The 20,198-nt window shown below is 36.2% G+C and overlaps 1 protein-coding gene across 1 annotated transcript in view; it reads left to right on the top strand.

Annotated features, from left to right (window-relative positions):
• MYO3A (myosin IIIA) overlaps nucleotides 1–20,198 on the top strand; it is a 247,917-nt gene that overhangs the window by 185,830 nt on the left and 41,889 nt on the right. The window contains exons 25-29 of the mRNA XM_072651758.1: nucleotides 4,824–5,029; nucleotides 10,777–10,888; nucleotides 15,114–15,276; nucleotides 16,499–16,622; nucleotides 19,078–20,014. Of these exons, the coding sequence (XP_072507859.1) occupies nucleotides 4,824–5,029; nucleotides 10,777–10,888; nucleotides 15,114–15,276; nucleotides 16,499–16,622; nucleotides 19,078–20,014 (1,542 nt within the window). The remainder of the gene's footprint in view (nucleotides 1–4,823; nucleotides 5,030–10,776; nucleotides 10,889–15,113; nucleotides 15,277–16,498; nucleotides 16,623–19,077; nucleotides 20,015–20,198) is intronic.

Consider the following 20,198-nt stretch of genomic DNA (forward strand, 5'->3'; position numbering starts at 1 on the left):
ATGTCAAAAATATGTGAATTTGGTACATTATGAGAATTTGCCTACAAGATGATTAATCAACCTAATTACTGTGCTGAATCTCTTGCCCTTAGAAGCAGCTCACAAAACAACAGAATAAAAAGCATGCTAGTACCAAGCACCACACTAAAATAGTAATCATAGGTGTTTCTTCTCCTTATTCCTGAATGTCTAGTGTTGGGGATGAGGGAAGGGGTCATACATCACCTCCAGTCCTCACAGGAGTAGGAACATCGGAACATCCTAACAGATGTTCCTATAGTTCTTATAGTTACAAATCTCTAAATGAAGAAATAGTCTAAGAGTAGAAAAGGGGAGGGGGGTGGGTAAGAGGAAAATTCAGCTGCTTATCAGGTAGTGTGGTATGGTGGAAAGAATACAGGATTGGGAATCAAAAAAAAAAAACTGGATTCTGGTCCTGCCTCTGCATTTTGCAGTGCAGTGTGATTGTGAGCAAGTCACTTAGCCAATGTGGGCATCAGTTTTGTCAACTGCCAAATGAGAAAAGTGGATTGGAAAAGTAGTTAAGTCCCTTCTAGCTCTAAGATTCCTACTTGCCTATCCAATCAAAAGGCTCACAATTAACTAGCTAAGGGGAATAAAGCTAGAATAGGTCAAAGAATTTTAGAGGAGAAAGTAAGAGTTGAATAAAATATCAGTATTCCATATAATAACTATGATGGAGATAGAGTGAGTATGCTTGCAGAGGATATACACATACATTTATATGTGAATATACACGTGTATATATATATATATATATATATATATATATATATATATATATATATATATATATATATATATATATATATATACATACATAGGTATTTTATATACAGATATAGATATATTACATATATTTATATATGTATGTATATATATTTAGATAGCTATAGATTATAGATACAGGTAGGTAGATGGATATAGATATATATTATATACATAGCATATTATTCATATTAAATATATTATACATGTAACATATATACGTATACTTTGATTTGAGCCTCACAACAATCATGTGAAGTAAGCACTACTGATTTTATACCCATTTTATAAATGAGATAACTGAAAGTTAAGGAAGTTAAGGGATTTGCCCATGGTCACACAGCCAGTAAGTATCAGAAACAAGATTTGAACCCAGTCTTGTTGATGACACGTGCAGCATTCGCTCCACTGTGCCACACTACTGCTGTACTTGTCAATGTAGAGAACTTGACTTGTCAGTCATATAATGAAAGTCATGTGTCTTTTTACCTTTCTGCATTGTTCTATTAATACTGTTAGCTTTGATAGGTGAAAATATGCTATACCATCCTTTGTATATTGGGGTGCTACTGGAGTACCTGGAACTAACTATTCCCATTCACCCCTAGGTACAACATAACTTAGAATACTTTCTTTAAAATGACCACACACACACACACACACACACACACACACACACACACACACACGCAGTATTTGGTAGGAGGAAGGTAACTTTTTGACAGTGACAATGCTGTCATCAGTGTTTTTAAAAACACTTCCTACTGAAGGGCTTTGCCCCTTCTGTGGTCTTAAAGATTACATGATTTTTTTTTTACACTGAGTCAACATTGATTTTTCTATGGCTTCAAGCTTAATTTTCCTGTGTTTTTTATTGATTTTACACACATACACACACACACATATGCACACACACATGTACACAGAGTTTCTTGAAGTCTTCAGCAATCAGCTTGACCTGCAATAGTTACCACAGATTCCTGCTTTGTCCCCAGCTACGAAGAATTTTCTCATTCTCCCCAATAAATTGCTTAGCTATCATTTTTTGGCATATTACTTTATAGGTAACGATGTATTTAGTAGATAATTATTAACTTGAATTTGTCCCTTGCCTGTCAGGGTTGCCTTGAATTCATATGTTAGGGAAGAACTGTCAAATGAGTTGTCTCTCTGTAGCATATAAGAGGTAAAATGGCATAATGAGTATCTGAGAGCTGGCCTGGAAACCAGAAAGATCTGGGTTCAGTTCTACCTCTAACATGTATCAGCTCTCTGGGCTTCTCATTTAATCTCTCAGTATTCTAGGCAGTTCTCTAAAGACTAGGTTGCAGAAAAGGTGCCAGCCTGCATTGATAGAGTTTCCTCTCCTGGTAGTTCTCTATACTCTGTGACTAAGAAGTCATGGGTTCATTCCCTATCCCATGAAGAGGGAGAGAATTCCAGAAACAGGGGACAGTCAGTGAAAATTCATGGGATAGGAACTGGATCCATGACTTCTTCCCTGGTTTTCTTCAAGTCTCAGCCAAAATCCTCCTTCTGCAAGAAGCATTGCCTAATTTCCTGCTTATGCATTCCAGGCACTGAGCTAAGCACTAGGGATACAAAGAAGGGCAAAAGAGTCCCTATCTCCAAGAAACATACATTCTAATGGGGAAGACAACAAGTAAATAATTTAGCACATCCAAGATATACATAGAATAGACAGAAGGTAATTTGAGAATGGAAGTTACAGGGAAGAAAGGTCTCACAGAATAGAAGAGAAGTCGTAGCATGAGAAAGTGACCTAGAAATATGAAAAACATCTCTAGGAGTTTAATCCTTGAGAGGATCCCTGGGGTATCATAGGTTATTTTGAGGAGACTTAGGAAACATCCAAATCTGTGTAATTGTAGAGCTTTTACTAGAATTTCCATTCTTGACACAGTCATTACTGATGGCTAGATCTTTTACGCCCTCTATCTTTCTTTTTGATGCAACATTGTACATTTTAAATAACTCAGTGTTTCCACTTGGTACCCCAAGCAGCTCTCTAAGGCTATAGGGTACAGGTAAGTTGCTGATGTACATTGCTATAGGGAGTTTTCACACTGAGAGTTCCCACTTGCATGAAATAACATTTCTCTTGGTACAATTAAGTGGAGCAGTAGATAGTGTGCTAGACTTGGCATCAGGAAGACCTGAATCTAAAGCTAGTCTCAGACACTTAATAGCTGTGAGACCTAGGGCAACTCACTTAACCTCTGTCTCTATTTCCTCACCTTCCTCCTACAGTTTTGTGAAGATAAAATGAGATGCTTCTAAAGTGCTTTGCATACTTTAAATACTATACAAATGCTAAGTATTATGTTGACAGTCACTACTGCTACTATTACTACTACTACTAACTTCTTCTGCCAAAAAAATCTGATTAACCAGCATACCGAAATAGAAGGATAATTGTAAGATAATTTCAGATACCATTCATTGGGTGTGTTCTGCAATCACTTTGCTAGCTGAACCTTATTCTTTTAACCTCAATCCCTTAAACAGTCAATACATAGAAACTGTATAAAAGCAAAGAAAAAATGACTTTGCCACCTTCTAGTCTAGCTTTTAAAAGAGAATCTTCTAAAATCATATAGTGGCCAGAAAGAAATAAGCAAAGCATATCCTCTAGAAATGGCAAAGCCACCATTTGGCATGTGTTTGTGCCCAGGTAGATAGATAGATAGATATGGATATGGATATGGAGATAGATAGATGTATAGATAGATGGATGGATGGATGGATGAATGGGTGGGTGGGTGGGTGAGTGGGTGGGTGGGTGGATGGATAGATAGAAAGATAGATAGATAGATAGATAGATAGATAGATAGATAGATAGATAGATAGATAGATAGATAGATAGATAGATATGGATTATTTTCTCTTCATAACAGAAGAGATCTACCCATCAATGCTCAGGCTCTGTCATACCTCAGCAGTAATCCTTACCATGCCAAGACATATTTTCTGACCATGGAAGTTTCAAATTTTTGTATTAATTTAATTTTCCAGTAAACAAACCCTTAATAATATAGGGTATCCTAAAAATCTTATTGCTTTTGCTAGCTATTAAAGCCCACAAATACACTAAGATTTGAGGGATACATTATATCTGGTATTGGAGGTAGCTAATGGCACAATTGATAAGAGTACTTGGACCAGGGAACCAGAAAGATCTGAGACCAGGAGTTAGCAGCTATACACAAGTCACTTAACCTGTTTACCTCAGTCCCCTCAACTGTAGAATAAGAATAACAATAGCACTTACTTCACAAGGTTGTTGTGAGGATCAAATGAGATAATATTTATAAAAAGCATTTAACACAATACACAGTACATAATTGGTGCCATATAAAGCCTTTCCTTTCCCCACTTTCTACTGAGTAAATTCTTGATTTTTAATGTCTAACTGAAAATTATTTCTTCAACTGCTTCATCAAAATGTAATAAAGTAAAGCATGCTGATGAGTTTCACTTTGTTTTTCTGCTGATGTAGTATAGATTCAAATTTCATTCATTCCAGCAACTCAACGTAATTTCATTCACAAGAACTTCAGTAATTGACATTAATTTGTTCATTCTGGTGAACTAAGCTGAAACTTACTTTTGAATTTTCTATAATTAATTATAATTGATAAGCAAATTAATAACATAAACAAAGTTGGCCAAGGAGCCTATAAACTCAGAGTGGACAAATGCATATAAATATACATTTTAAGCATGTTTTAGCAAATTATATATTATAGATAATTCTCAGCTGTACACTAGAGAGGATCTACCATAGACCTCTACTAGGCAACATTCTCATGACTCCTTCTAGTGACTGCATGAACCTGAAAGTAACAACGATATTTCCTTTTTTCAAAATAGTCTGTGATGCAGTCTTCTAATTAATTTTTCACCTAAATTAATGAGGTGTTATGACACTTCCTTTCTGAAAAATATTTTTGTGATGAAAAGAAAGGATTGATTAAACCACAGTGGAAAGTATATGTCGTCATGTCTTATAGTATTCCCTGATGGATTTATTATCGAAGATGGTGGTTGGCCAGCCTCACTTTGTTCGCTGCATCAAGCCAAATAATGATCGCCAGGCCAGGAAATTTGATAAGGAGAAAGTTATGTTACAGTTGCGCTACACAGGAATTCTGGAAACAGCAAGGATTCGGAGGCAGGGTTATTCCCATCGTATACTTTTTGCTAACTTCATTAAGCGGTATGTGGATTCTTTGTAAATGTTCATATTCTCCAGGTACTGATCTTTTTCTTTTTTAACATGTTTTCATTTCACTAAATATTTCCCAATTACATGTAAAATATTTTATCATTCTTTTTTTAATTTTAGTTCTAAATTCTCTCCCTCCTGCCCAGGCAAGGAATATGATATCAGTTATTTGTATTGTGTATTATATATATGAAGTCATGCAAAAATATTTCTATATTAACCACTTTTTTAATAAAAGTAAGCTTCATCTGTACTGAATTCATCAATTCTCTCTCTGGAGGTGGATAGCATTTTTCATCATGGATCCCTTGGAAGTGTCTTGGATCATAGTCTTGAGCAGAGTAGCTAAGTCACAGTTGGTCATCCTTCCAATATTACTGTTTACTATGGACAACATTCTCCAGGTTCTCACTTCACTTTGCATCAGTACATATAAGACTTCTCAGGTGTTTTCTGAAACCACTCCAGTCATTATTTCATGTGCATAGTAATATTCCATCATAATCATATACCACAAGTTGTTCAGACATTCCCCAATTGATGAGCATCCCCTCAATTCTTTGCCACCATAGAAAGAGCTACTAGAAATATTTTTGTATATATAGGTCCTTTTCCTTTTTCTTTGATGTCTTTTGGATACAGATCTAATAATTGTATCAAAGTAATAGGTTAAAGGGTATAAATAGTTTTATAGACGTTTGGATACAGTCTCAAATTCCTCTCCAAAATTGTGGGATCAGTTCACAACTCCGCTAAGAGCACATCAGTGTCCCAATTCTTCCACATCCCCTCCAACATTTGTCATTTTCCTATTCTGTCACATTAGCCAATCTAATAAGTGTAAGGTGGTATCTCAGAGTTGCATTTCTCTAATCAATAGTGATGTAGAACATTTTTTCATATGACTATTGATAGGTTTGATTTCTTCTTCTGAAGCTGCCTGTTCCTATCTTTTGATAGTTTATCAAATGGTGGAATGACTCACATTCTTATAAATTTGATCCAGTTCTCTGCATATTTTAGAAGTAAGGCCTTTATCAGAGAAACTTGCTGTAAAGTTTTCCCTGATTTCCCATTATTCCTCTAATTTTGCTTCCTTAGTTTTTTTGTGCAAAAACTTTTTAATTTCATGTAATCAAACTTGTTTCACTTCCTTGTGATCCTCTCTATCTCTTCTTTTGTCATAAACTCTTCCCTTATCCATAGATCTGACAGGCACATTTTTCTATGCTCTGAGTACTGATCTTTCTTTGTGCACAAAATGCCAGCTCAAGAGAAAGCAAAGTAAGAAACAGGGCTATTTTATACCAATCAACTTTTATTCTCACAGATTATTCTATGATTTAAAAAAAAAAGAAGCCTCCATTGACTTTTATTTGCAGAATCTGCCATCATATGATGCCCCAGTTTGAAGAACAGATAGTATTTGTTTTTCTAGTAGCTAAAAGAAAGTGTCTGTATGATAAAATATAATGTATGCCCTAACCACTTTTAAATTGATATATCCTAGATAAAATACTTTAATACATGGGGAATAATTTCTTACTGATTCATTTCTTAATGTTAAAGGAATATATAGATTCATACAGCCGGAAGAAAGAATTGAATTTATTTATCCACATGGTTTTATGCATCAGTAAATCAAGGCCCAAGTCTTTGTTCCTAAAATCAGTGATCTTGCCAATATACTGTACCATTCAAGACCCATTCTCCATAAGTCTCCTAATTTTCCTCAAACTTGGTGCCTTCCCTCTGAGACTAAACCCAATTTATCTTCTATATATCTTTGCAACGTTGTCTCCCTCATTAAATAATTAGCTCCTTGAGAGCAGGGACTGCTTGTTTTGGTTTTTTTTCCTTTCTTTGTATCCTCAGTATTTAGCACAGTGGCTGGCACAAAGTAGACACTAACTGACTCACTGTCCTGCTGAGTTGCTAAGATTTGCTAATATGATTATTACTGTGAGTATATAAACCAAAACAGCTTTAAAGGTAAATTTCACCCCAAATGTGGTAGCAAAACCTTAGTTCAAAAGGAACTTCCAGCATAAGACACCCTTGGCTCTGGTAAAGGGACTAAGGTATAAATTGGCATTAAGAATGCTTCAGAAAATCTAGAAATATTAAGCAATATGTAAATAATGCATAGTTTCTTACACACACTTAAAAACTCCTCCATCTACTTTATTAGGAAGGTTTCTTTTTCTTTTTTCATAAAAGGAAGAGGTAAGATTTGGCTAAGCTGCCTGCAGATTCTACTTTCTTCTAACAGGCATTCTTTTTTTTTTTTTTAAGTGATCCTTTCTATTGGTCCAGAGTCTGATAACTTTGGGAGAAGGCTAAGGGGAGGATTCAGTGTTTTTGCTTTGCATTGTGTTGCCAGGGACTTAGCCCAGTGCCTGGTGTAAAGTATGTACTTAACAAAAGCTGTTTGTCCTTCCTTCTGGAAGAGGATCATGACATGAGGGAGGCGATGCCATGATGTGCAAGTGAATTGGATTTAAGTGAGGGAGGGCTGCACAGAATCACCAGCCTCACTTTCTCCTCCAGAGACATGTGGGTCCTGTGGACAGATATTAATAAATAATAAGTGCTTTCATCATGACGGACTAATTGTGCCTTTGCTCTACTGATTTCTCAGCCTTTATTTGCCAGTGTTTTCCACTCAGGAGATTCAATAGTACATGTTCACCTTCCCCAGGCTGTCTCATGTAGCTTTGTTTGAGTAATGAACAGTTAGCATTGTTCAATATAAGCTTATTGCTAGTAGGGATCATTTCATTCTTTGAACCTGTATGTATACTTTGTGCCTTAGACGTAGTAGGTGCTTAATAAATGTTTAGTGATTGATTAGCATTTTCTAGGTACCTAATATGCCTATGCCTCCAAGAAGCTGTAGTATGCACAGAAGTCACACCCCAGTAAAATCATCTCAGCAGATGAGCTAAACCAAGTTGGAGGTAACTGACAGGCCTCAAACCCATTGGTGAGTTAATGGGTTATCTACCCCAAGAATGTAAAAATGTCCCCAGGCAGAATGGGGATCTAAGAACAATTTGTTCCAACAGCCATGAATGTGGCTGAAGTGTGCTTGGTCAGACGTTAAAGAAGCCAAGGTTATCCACTGCATTCCAGGCCAACACCATCATCTTGACCTTTTTTTTGCCACTGGACTTTAATAACACTGGAAGGAAGAGTGAGACTTGATGACTTTGTATAATTCTGTCTCACTTAAATCCATTTCATGGGTGCTGACATCATTGGTCCTCTTCCAAAATGAAGGACAAACTACAACTGTGTACCTACTATGTGCCAGGCATGATGCTAGATACTGAAGATACGAATTCAAAGAATGAAACAATTCCAACTTTCAAAAAGTTTACATTCTAATGGATGAAATACATATAAATGTATGCATATGTATATATGAAAATATATATACATACACCAAAAAATACTAATAAACACTAGTGATTAAACTAATACTAGAATTTAAGAATACCTGGAAGGATCAAGGAGTGTCAGTTGATGAAGTTCATTTCTTTATCCATTAGGAAAAGAAAGTAGAGATAGTGAAATGAAAATTTTATTTCAAAGTAACATTATAATATTGTTTAGAGTTTATGTAATATTGTTTATAGTTCTTTGTATTTAAAGCACATTTACACGGATAGGAGAAATTTAGTAAATTATAGTAAAAAAAAAAATTACTCTTAAAATTTGCATCAATTGACATGCCTGGTCCAAGGGCACTGGCAGTCAAAGGGATCAGGAAAATCTTCATGCATAAGGTGGTGCTGGAGTTGCATTTTGAAGAAAGTGGGTGATTTTGTAGGGAACGAGTAAGGAGGTAGTACATTCCAGGCATGGAAGCAGCCAATACAAAGGCAAAGCTATAAGACTAGGAGTAGTATGTGTGAAGAAAGGAGAGAAGGTTATTTTGCTTAGGTCTCATAGTGAAGGAATGAAAATGGTGTCCAATGAGTCCAGGAAGTTAGATTGGGACTAGGATATAGAGGTCTTTGGAGGCTAAGCAGAGGAGGGTCAGCAGAAGCTGTAAATCTGGAACCATCTGAGATCAATTCTACAGCCTTCTGAACTGAGGATTGTTCAACCAATAGTGTTCCCAGTAGGGTCCAGAAATGTGACAAGTAGCATTTGCATATGCTGGGGAAGATGACAGTGGAAATTCTAGGCATGGGAATAGGTAAAGGCATAAGCAAAGTAGGATATTAGGAAGGGAAGCACAAAGTGTATCTGAGGGACAGTAAATTGACCAGTTTGGCTAAGGTGTAGGATTGGTGTAGGAGAGTAGAGAGAGGTAGGACTACAAAGGTTGGCTCAAATTGGATTATAGATGATTACAGACATCCTTGAAAGTCATACTAATATTGATGGTTTTCAAAGTAGCTATTATTCCGTTAAAATGTCAACAAAATAAACGAGCCCTGTCCACTTTTGGAAGCTGGAGCTGATGATCGCTCATTTGGCAGGTCAGAAACTCCAATGAATTTTAAATTAATTCGGAAATGTTAAATTATTGTGAGGTGGGGAAAAACTTGGGTGGTAAATGAAGACTTTGAAGGTGGAACAATGAAGTGCCAGAGTGACCTAAACTCAGGCCATTTATTACAATAAGTCAGTTGCTAAATGTTTTGCTTTGCATGTTATTTTAAAGCTCTCCTCCAAACTGGCAAGGAATCTAAGATGGAATGTTTTGCGAAAGCCCTGTGGTGGTGATAATAGAAGCAGATAACCCTCCCAGGTGTGCTGTGTATATGGTGTTAGACTTTAACTGAGTTTCTAAATAAAATGAAGAAATTAATTAGACCCTTTGGTTGGTGTGTTCCAGTTAGATAATTCTGTGGTCGTGCAAAGAAATAGATTTTAAATGGCAACTATGCTTCCTGAACTCACTTTGCATAGAAGGCTAAATCTGAGTATATTCAACAAGAGCAATTTCACACAATCCCAGAATTTAAGAGTTAAAAGGAACTTCAAAGGGTTCTTCCACCTGACCAGGAATCCTTGCTATACCTCCTCCAACTTCCTTTTAAGATCACAAGTGAAAAATAACTACCACCCAGGAGAAGCCCATTTTACTTTTGGATCACCCCTACCATTAGGAATGTTTTTTCCTTATATCCAGTCAAAATCCGCTTCCTTGCAGTGTTCACCTTTTGCTCCTGGAACCCAACAAAAGGCATTTAATCTCTCCTCGAAAAAGTCTGTCATTTAGTTAAAGGTAACTGCTGTGGCACTCCTAATTCCCATCTTCTCTAAGCTAAGTATCCCCAGTTCCTTCCATTGATCCTCTTATAGTAAAGTCTCAAGAGTTAAAGGTTTACTACTGAGCCCTGGAGTAAATAGCTTCTTCTGTAATCTTACCTTAAAACCAATTTGATTCTAGGCCACCTAATGTTGAATCGTCTAAGCTAGAAAAACCCTAAATCTACTCCAAAGCTGCTCTAAGTATTCTTCCTCAACCCTACATTATCCTTTGTCTGAAGGCTGCCTCAAACAATAATCACTAAATAAACATTTTTTAAGTACCTACTGTATCATAGGCTCTATGCTAAGTTCTGGGAATACAACAGAGAAAGAGTTTCCAAGGATTCCATGGCAACTCTCTTTCTCTGTATACCCAGCAGGCTAGTGTACGTCTAGAACTGGAGACAAATAGAGAGTCTACATTTAACTCCTTTACTGTACTAATCAAAACCTGTTTCTGGCTTTAGGTATTATATCCTCTGCTTCAGATCAAGTGAGGAACCTCCAGTAAGCCCTGAAACCTGTGCCACCATCTTAGAACAAGCTGGTCTTGATAACTGGGCTCTTGGAAAAACCAAAGTAATGTTTTACTGTGTGTGTAGATATATAGATATATAGACTTTCTTCACTTGAGGTTTATGAAATTGTGTTTTGATAACTGTAGGGCTAGTGCCATGGAATTGGAAATAAGACAAATAAATGGTTAGCAGCTCTGCCTTTTTAGGTTACATAATCTCAAGAAACTTTTTTTTTCTTTTTTTTTTTAAAGGCAATTGGGGTTAAATGACTCGCACAGGATCACACAGCTAATAAGTATCTAAGACCAGATTTGAACTCAGGTCCTCCTGACTCCAGAGCCAGTGCTCTATCCACTTGCCCCCAAAAATGTAAAAGTTCTTAATGATGACACCTGCTCTGAGATGCTAGCTTAGAATCAAAAGAAAATGTTCTTTCAAATCCTTACCAAAAGAGAGATGCCATAAAGAATATGGTAATAATGATTCTACATAAATTTGGCTGATTTCTTTCTACTTTATAATTCTCCAAAATGAGCAGTAAAGAATCCATAAGGGACTGTACTAGTCAAATTGAAGCATTCAAGTCCTTTTGTAATACTCTGTTCTGCCCAAGATTCAAATCCTACCTGTGAGCCACACTGGCTGTGTGACCCTATAAAGACACATGACTTTTCAGTGCTCTAGACAACTTTCTAATGACTATAATTTGCAGAGAAGTTACTGAACCTACATTTTTGTGAGAGGGAATTTCCTCACCTAGGAATCCCCTATCTAATAAGGTTACCAGGCTAGTCCTTAACCCTAGCCTCAACTCTGGCACAGGAGTGATGTTAAATTTACTCTGTATAAGTTGGATCCCATTCTTCCTATAACCACCAGACATATACTGCATCTATGTATACACACTTATCCTCTGCCTGCCTCAGAGTTTCCTCATTTAGAAAATGAGGATAATAATAGCACCTATCTCCCAGGCTTCTTTTGAGGATTTAATGAGATAATAATGGTGAAGTGCTTTGCAAACTATACAATGATGATACTATGAAATAAAACATAATTACAAATTATGTTATGTATATTTATATACAAATATATAATATAAATATGTAAAATAATGCAAATTATAAATATATTATAAACTATATAATAATAACATATGATGATGGTGGTGGTAATGGTGGTGGTGGTGGTGGTGGTAGCGATATGTATATTCATATATTTCACATGCCCTTAGATAAAACACTGGATAAACAACCTTAGAGGCCACTCAATTCTACTCCCTTAATTTGCATATGAAAAAATTAAGGTCATAGAGATTAAGTGACTTGCACAAGGTCGTACAAGTAATAAGCATCAGTGGCAGGATCTGAATCTGAATCCTCTAAAACTAGTATCCTTTCCACTATACCTCAGATGTCAGATCTCAGATTCTGTCAGATAATTGTTTATTTAAATCCTCAGAGAAAGATGTAAACCTTGATAAGCAGCGCTTGCTCTTTGGAATTAGAAGACTCTTAGGGAAATGATGCATTACACTGTTGGGTGTATCTCACTCAAATGCTATAGGACCTTAATCTGAAAAGACCAGGGTCTCCCATTGCATCCTGGGTCATCTCCAGCTGTCCTGATGAATATCAGGGCACTGAATCCAGATGGCTCAGGAGAAGAAAGTGAGGTTGATGACCTTGCACAGCCCTCCCTCACTCAAATCTAAGTCAATTGCAAGTCATGTCATCATCTTGATGTCATGGTCCTCTTTGAGAACAAAGGACAAACACAACAATACAGCATCAGCATTACATTGTACCTCTCGGATAGCCTTTACCTTTCCAAGGAGAGAGAGAAGGATAACATCCCAAGTCCTGAGTGTTGAACTCAACATTGTGGAAACCAAACCAGAGAGCAAGGAGCATGTGTTGGCCACCCATGGCACTCAAGAATGTCACCTTTAGAGAAGTTCTCAAAAGTTGGGGTAGCACTAAGAAATAATTGATATAGAAAGCCTGGATTCAAATCTTAACTCTGACACATAGTTATGTAACTATGATCGTCAGTGCATGGCTTGTCAGTGTGACAGACAACTGTCTATGCCTCTCTGGGCAGATGAATTGGTGCTGTGCAGCAAAGAAGGCTGTTTCCACATTGGGAGTTCCCACATCATGAAATCACAAGCCCAGACCAAAGAGGAAAAAATGTAACACTAAAAATCATATTTCAAACCAGATCCTTCCCCTTTGCAAATTTATATGCAAAAGTCCAATCCAATCATTGTGACTAAATATAAGCAGTATTTGATGGAGTATTTCATATTTTCATAGTCCTTCATATTAAGTATTTGTCAAAGAAGTTGTTTTAGGGAAGGGTTGGCTTGTACAAACCTATTATTATGGGATGGAAAACCACCTCAAGTAAAACACCTGACCTGGTCTTTAACCTAGTCCAAGAACCTATAACGAGGAACAAGTAGCAATCATGTAACATGCAGAGAGACATAGTTTAATAACAATTTTCTCTTTAGAACCCAAAAAAATAGTCTAATTCAGCATATATTGATTAAGCACTTACTGTGTACAAAGACACTATGCCCAGTGCTTGGAATACAAAGTAAAAAACAAAAAGGCTCGCCTTCCTGGTCAGAAAGCCATTCCAAACTACAAATGGAGTTTTAACTAACAAAAAGGCTGAACCTTCATATTTGTGTAGCATTTTCAAACTGTTTGTATTTTTCCATTTCACCTTTTCCAACTCATTAAGATGGATAAAGGTATTTAACATAAGGACATTTCTAATATTGTGGGGGAAAAAAGAAATGATGACCTTTTTAAACAGACTGAATCTGAAATGAATTGTCAGCAGCAGAGCAGACTAAATATATCAGCTTCAGAGTTACATAGAAATTAAAAGCTAGATCTAATCAAAAGGCATAGTGCTAATTTGCTTGTCCATGGAGAGAGATTCTCATGCAATAGAATTCATGTGCAAAAGTAGCTTCTGATATTTGCTCCCTGTGTGACCTTGAGCAACTCTGAGAGAAGTCTGTCATAAGGGTTACATGGGTCTCCTGTCTCACTTGTCAGGTTTGAATTATAAAAGCTGCTTTTTTTGGTTACTGAAATAAAATCTCTTTGCAATGGGCTATTAATAAATGTTTAACCTTTCAGTGGGGGGAAATATGCCACCTTGTTCCCAAAAGGTTATAAGTTCTTTCTATTCAGAAAATTCAGTCCTCCGGTCACCTATTTGTGGAATGGAAAACTATCTTCACTTTGTATTTACAATTCTGAAATGCCGGTCTAGGTTTCCTTAAAGTCAAGACTATATCCAAAAAGAATGAATTTCCATTACTTCCTACAGGTGAGAGGTCTGTACAGCTCCCTGTGTCTCTCTTTGTTCAGCTGAAAAACCAATGTCTTAATTGTCCCCAACTTGGAAATTAGGGTATGGGAAGTAATTTTAGCATATTTTTTAAATTATTAGCTTCAGTTAATTTTAGATTGAAAGTTCTTAGACTGAAACTTTTAAAAATCTCCATATCCTCCAGTAATACCATTAGTCCATTCCATAAAACCTATAGTCTTTAATTATCAATGAAAGGGCTGTTTCCTTAATAGTGGAAAGAGAGTAGAAGATTTAGAGTTGGAACTGTTGAGTTAAAATCTCCCTTTGCAGTATATGATCTATGTGACCTGGGGAAAATCATGTAACCTCACTGGACCTCAGTTCTATTTTCTATAAGAGAAGCACACTAGATTATATGATCCTTAAACATCCCTTCCAGTTCTTAATGGTCTCTATCAGAATTAGCAGACCACAGCAATAAACCAAATCTGCATTTAAAATTGTAAAAATCCTTCTTACTTCTTGATCTGTGTAGATTGTAGGCCAGAATTGGCCCTCAGACCATACTTCTCCAACCCTAGTCTACATAAATTATAAATATAAATTATTTTATAAATTTTATAAATTGTTCTATACTATGCCAAAAAGAGGTTTTCTGTAGTCACAGCTGCAAAAGCATAGCAGTCATCAACCCAGAGACCCATAGTTTATTGTTTTCCAAATACAAAATTATAGAGAATAGCATTTTAAATAGTGATATTGGAAGCTCCAATGTAGCAGTGTTACGGGCAGCTTGGTTGAATATTTGAATATACAATTAATATTCAAGTATCTTTTCTGTTACCTGAGGAAGATCTTTGCTTATAGGCAGGTTATAGGATTAAAAATTTGACCCTTTTAGCTACAGACATCATAATTGCTATTTGTATTTTTTTAACTCTTTTAAGGTGTTCCTTAAATATTATCATGTGGAAGAGTTGAATATAATGAGAAAGGAAAAAATTGACAAGATCATATTGATACAGGCCTGTGTCAGAGGATTCTTGGGTTCAAAGAGGTATAAAAAATTACAGGAGAAAAGGAAAGAGAGTGCTACTAAGATACAGTCAGGTAAACACATGAAAGCTCTTTGGTTATTCAATAGATAAATTAATCAACTTGGATATGGGTGGACAGTTGATATTTGATCATACTAATACCAACCACATCTCATTCACAATTTTTATATACTTTGATCTGATTACAGATTTTCATTATTCTGATGTATTAGTGATTTCTAATCTAATCTGGTTTAACATTGGATTATTTAAAATACAGGTTGCTTTTTTGCCTGCTACTTCATTGCAACTCCTAATTCTATGGATTCTGATACCATTTCAATGAAATGTTATTTACCTAACACATAAGACAGAGCCATTGATGAAATTCACTAATTGTATAGCCTCAAGCTTCACAATCTTCTAAACTGAACAGACAGCTTGGATTTTGTCTGTTTCTGCAGATGTTGCCTGTGCTTCCATTATTTTTGACAAGTTAATCAAATCTCACCTTTCTAAAGGGCATTCTTTTTCTATTAACTGTAGGCTAAATGTAGACATTATCACATTTATTTTAAATTTCTATCACAAACAGTGATTTTTTTCTTGAGTTTCATTTTTCATTAATAATTTATATAGTTAGTAGACAAAATGGCAAACTAATAGTCAAGAAATTCAGATTTCCACTTCAGTACTACCAGCTCATTGCTGTTTAACTTCTTATTACTATCAGGTACCAAGCAGAAAATTCTGAAGTCTTTAGCCATAAGATCCACCATAAATAAAAATAATTTACCACCATTTTAACAATATTTTCTAAGCACTTAAAATAATTAGTGTTTTAAAGGTTCTAAAAGACCACCTTTAAGTGCCATCTTTCCCATAGATAATTTGAGAATATCCAAAATAAATTTCAAATATTTATTTTCCTTTTTTTTAAAAAAAAAAATGGCTTAACCTGCCCATATCATCATAGCCTGCCAATGTTATTTTAGAATTGTTTCTGTGTTTGGGATACATGATAACTGTTGGCCTTTGCAATTAAGCCTCTCTGTAACTACATACATATTCATGCTCTAATTGTCATAACTTATCACCTGGAAAGTCTCAGTGATGATTCTCCATTATCACCATCATCTGTAGACTCTTTTTTTCTTTATTGGAACCCTTAACTTCAATTTCTTCTGCTGGCTTTCAATTTTGTGTCCATGTAGCCAATAAAACATATTTAATGTTTGTGTTTCTCTAAGCAATAATAATTACTGAAATTGAATATGTGTTTTAATTTGCATTAGTTGCACGAGGGCATCTGGTTAGGAAACAAAGGAAAGAGATGGCTAAAAAGATGGAGAAAGAAGTAGCAACTCTTCAGATTCGTGACCAGGAATTTGAAAGAAAGTTCAGCTTTGAAAGGAAAAGGTATAGTAATCCTTTCCCATTATTGGGCCTCCCTAAAACATACAAAAGGAGTCAAGATTCCCTCAGTGTAGGTGAAGGCTCCAATCCCTCTACACCTCCACAGACAGCTTCCATGAGCTACAACATCTAAAAAAAATCAACGCCAACCTTTACGTGATCAGCTTCTCCAAACCTAGCAAAGATAAGCCTTAGAGGGCAGACATACAGTCTGTTGGAGGAGAGTATTTGAAGTCTTCCCACCAATCTACCAGAGTTTGTTGGCATGGATTCAAAAAACCAGGGTTATCTCAGTGCCACAGTGAGGCACCAGAAAAAGATTTCAATGGAGAACTTTCCATTTAGATTTGAAAAATTCATTACTATGCAAAAAATAGTAACTTTTTCTACAAATATTTATCATTCATGTCATTTCATCTAATGTTAATGAAGGAGAAGCAGCACGGCATAGTGGATCAAGTACTAGATACACTTGGTTTCAGTTCTCCTTCTGACACATATTATCTGTGTGACCAGTTATTTCTCTTCTCAGTGCCCCTTAAACAGTTCTCTGAAGCTAAAAGATGCAGGTGAGTTACCATCTGCAGTGGTGGAGAGAGGTTCAACACTGGGAACATTTACACCAGTGAAACCACAGATCTATCCTTCACCATCCTATATAACCTTCCCTACCCCCTGCCAAGTTACTGAAATCAATTTGCTTTAGGGAGCCATTTCTGTCTTTGTGGCTATTTATTTATATGGTCTTTTGGGGGCAATCACAAAATGAAAGCTCTAAAGATGAAAGATCTCAGAAGCTGTCTAATCCAATCCTTCTGCCCTCCCATTTTACAGATTAAAAATGAAAGCCCTGGGAGGTTAAGGGATTTGCCCCAGGTCACACAGACAATAAGTACCAGAGACAGAATTTGAACCAAATTCTTCTAACTCCAGAATCAGCACTCTTTCCTTGGTACCACATTGCCTTGATTATCTTGGTCTCATATGTCCACCCTAGATTGCTGTGATCTGTCAATGCCACATTCATGACATTTTCAGGTATTGGCAAACATCAGTTCTTTTGGAAGTATCTAAATTATTGTCAAAACATCTAGGAATTATAAATATTCCTTGGCTCTTGTCTGATTCTGGAATTACTGTTTGATGAGGCAGCATGGCATAATATAAACATGCTGGGCTTACAATCAGAGGACCTTGATTTGAATCTTTCTCCTCTATTTACTATCTGTGTGACCCTGGACAAGTAAGACATCAGTTTTTTCAAGGTACTGTTCTAGGTGCTGAACCCTTTCATGATATTCCCTCCAGAGTCTCACTTGTGAGTACTCCTGGTAAGAGTGAATATATGTTCTTCAAGCTGGAGGAAAATCAACACAAAGAAAGCAAGGACAATGGAAATTGTTTCATGAATGCATGGAATAAGAAGGTCTGGGACTTATGGTGTTGTTCCTTCATTTTCTAAAATGTTCTAATGCTCAATGGGCTCTGGGTTCATTGACAGGACAGCTAGACTGCTTGGAGGGGATGAAGAGTTTATACAGTCTGCTTTTGGTCATATCTATATAGGTTTTGTGTTACATCTCTGTTTATAGGCATTTCCTTTTCTAAGGAAACCTATATTGAAAGGGATAAACTGGAATACACAGACCTCAATAAAATACAGATATGTGCTAGCATTTAAAAAGGGATTAACTTTCCAATGCCCCTGTCAAGTGATTTGACACTTTATCTAATTATTCTCTTGATTTTCTTTAAAACTGACATTTATTTAGGACTTTATGATTTACAGAGCACTTTGTAGATAATATATTGTTTAATCTTCACAACAGTTCTGAGAGGCATGTACTACAGCTATTATTGTCTCCATTACACATATAAGGAAACAGGTGTAGCAAAGTTAAGTACCCTGCCTATGGTCACACTATTAAGTAAGTGCATTGGTAGAATTTAAATACAGTTATCTCTATTGACTCCAAGTCCAGAATTCATCCTACTCACCCTACTACCTACTTAAGCCATCTGGAAAACAAATATTTGAAGAAATACTTAGTTAATGTAACTCCCTAGGTTTGTACTTTGAAGTGCTTAGGTGGTACAGTGAATAGTATGCTGGACTTTGAGTCAGGAATATCTGAGTTCAAATCCAGCCTCAGACATTTACTAGGACCCTGAGCAAGTCGCTTAACCTCCGCCTGCCTCAGTTTCCTCATTTGTAAAATAACACTTAATAATAGCACCTACTTTTCAGGGTTGTCAAAAGGATCAAATGAGATCATATTTTTAATGTGCTTAGCACAGTGTCTGACACATAGTAGGTATTTCAGAAGTGTTTATTCCCTTCCATCTGCTTCCCTTTTCTGGGTAATAAAATACTTATTACTTAGCACCTAGATATTTCCATGTGAAGTTTGTTTATTATTTATTATGTACATACTCAGATGTAATATAATTTATGCAGGGACTTCATCGTGGAGAAAGAATACTCTGAAGATGTGGTTCCTGCTAATGAAGCATTCAATCAATCCTTCAATAATAAAGGAAGTGTATCAGTTATAAAAGCAGCTAGTTTTAAGGCAAAAGAGGAGACCATCAATGGTATTCGAAATAACTACAGAGAATATCAAATAAACCATATCTGTGGGAAAGAACTTCAGCAAGAATTGGTCCCAATGGAGGAATTTAAGCCAGAAGTAAGCCTGGAACCAAATGACAGAAAGGAGCAGGAAAAAATAACTAAGATAGAGACCACTGAAAAAGGCACTGCTGTGATTCAGAGGAACCATCAGGGTTACAATGAAAACAAGAATTTTGAGGAGTTAAAAATGGTATACACTGAAAGGAAAAGCACATCAGAAAAGCTCAGCTATATGGGATATCAATTCCAAAAGCATGGCCCTCACCAGGGTTCATTTAAAAAAACACTGGAACCTAGTGTCAGCTCAAGGTATCAAAGTGAAGACAATAAAAAGAAAGAAAGGAGAACATCTTCCTTTATCCAGAATAATTCAAAGCATGGCCAGGAGAAAAGCCTTCCGAAGCATGAAGGAATAGTGGCCAGAGGAAGGAAGGCAGAATTAAAACAAGAATCTGTCAGAGAGAAAGAAAAACAAGTTGAGCAGAAGAGACAAGACTTGGAAGAAGATAAAGCCGCTGTATTCATTCAGAGCAAGTATCGGGGCTATAGAAGAAGACAACAGTTAAGGGACGGAAAGCCTCCTTCTGTTAAAAACCAAGAGCTTGCCTCAGGAAAACCAGAAATAGGAAGACATGTTTGCAATACACATTCCTATTCAGTGAAACATAAGGGAAGTTTTAACATCAAGGCCAGGGATGAGAAGGATTTAAAGACAATTTCAGAGAAAGATGGCTTTGACTTGGCTGTCTTCTCAAAGCAGGTAGGTTGATAGTTCCATTTATTTCCCAGGAAAATCTATATTATCCATAAAATTAATTATTTTAAAGAAACAGTATTAATGAAAGTCATGGGGATGCTGGTGTTAGCAACCAATTATAGACATGGTTAAGATTTACACAGCACTTTACTTATGTTTTCTCACTTCAGTTTCACAAAACAACCCA

Source organism: Notamacropus eugenii, chromosome 3 (assembly GCF_028372415.1).
Source record: "Notamacropus eugenii isolate mMacEug1 chromosome 3, mMacEug1.pri_v2, whole genome shotgun sequence".
Lineage (NCBI taxonomy): Eukaryota > Metazoa > Chordata > Mammalia > Diprotodontia > Macropodidae > Notamacropus > Notamacropus eugenii.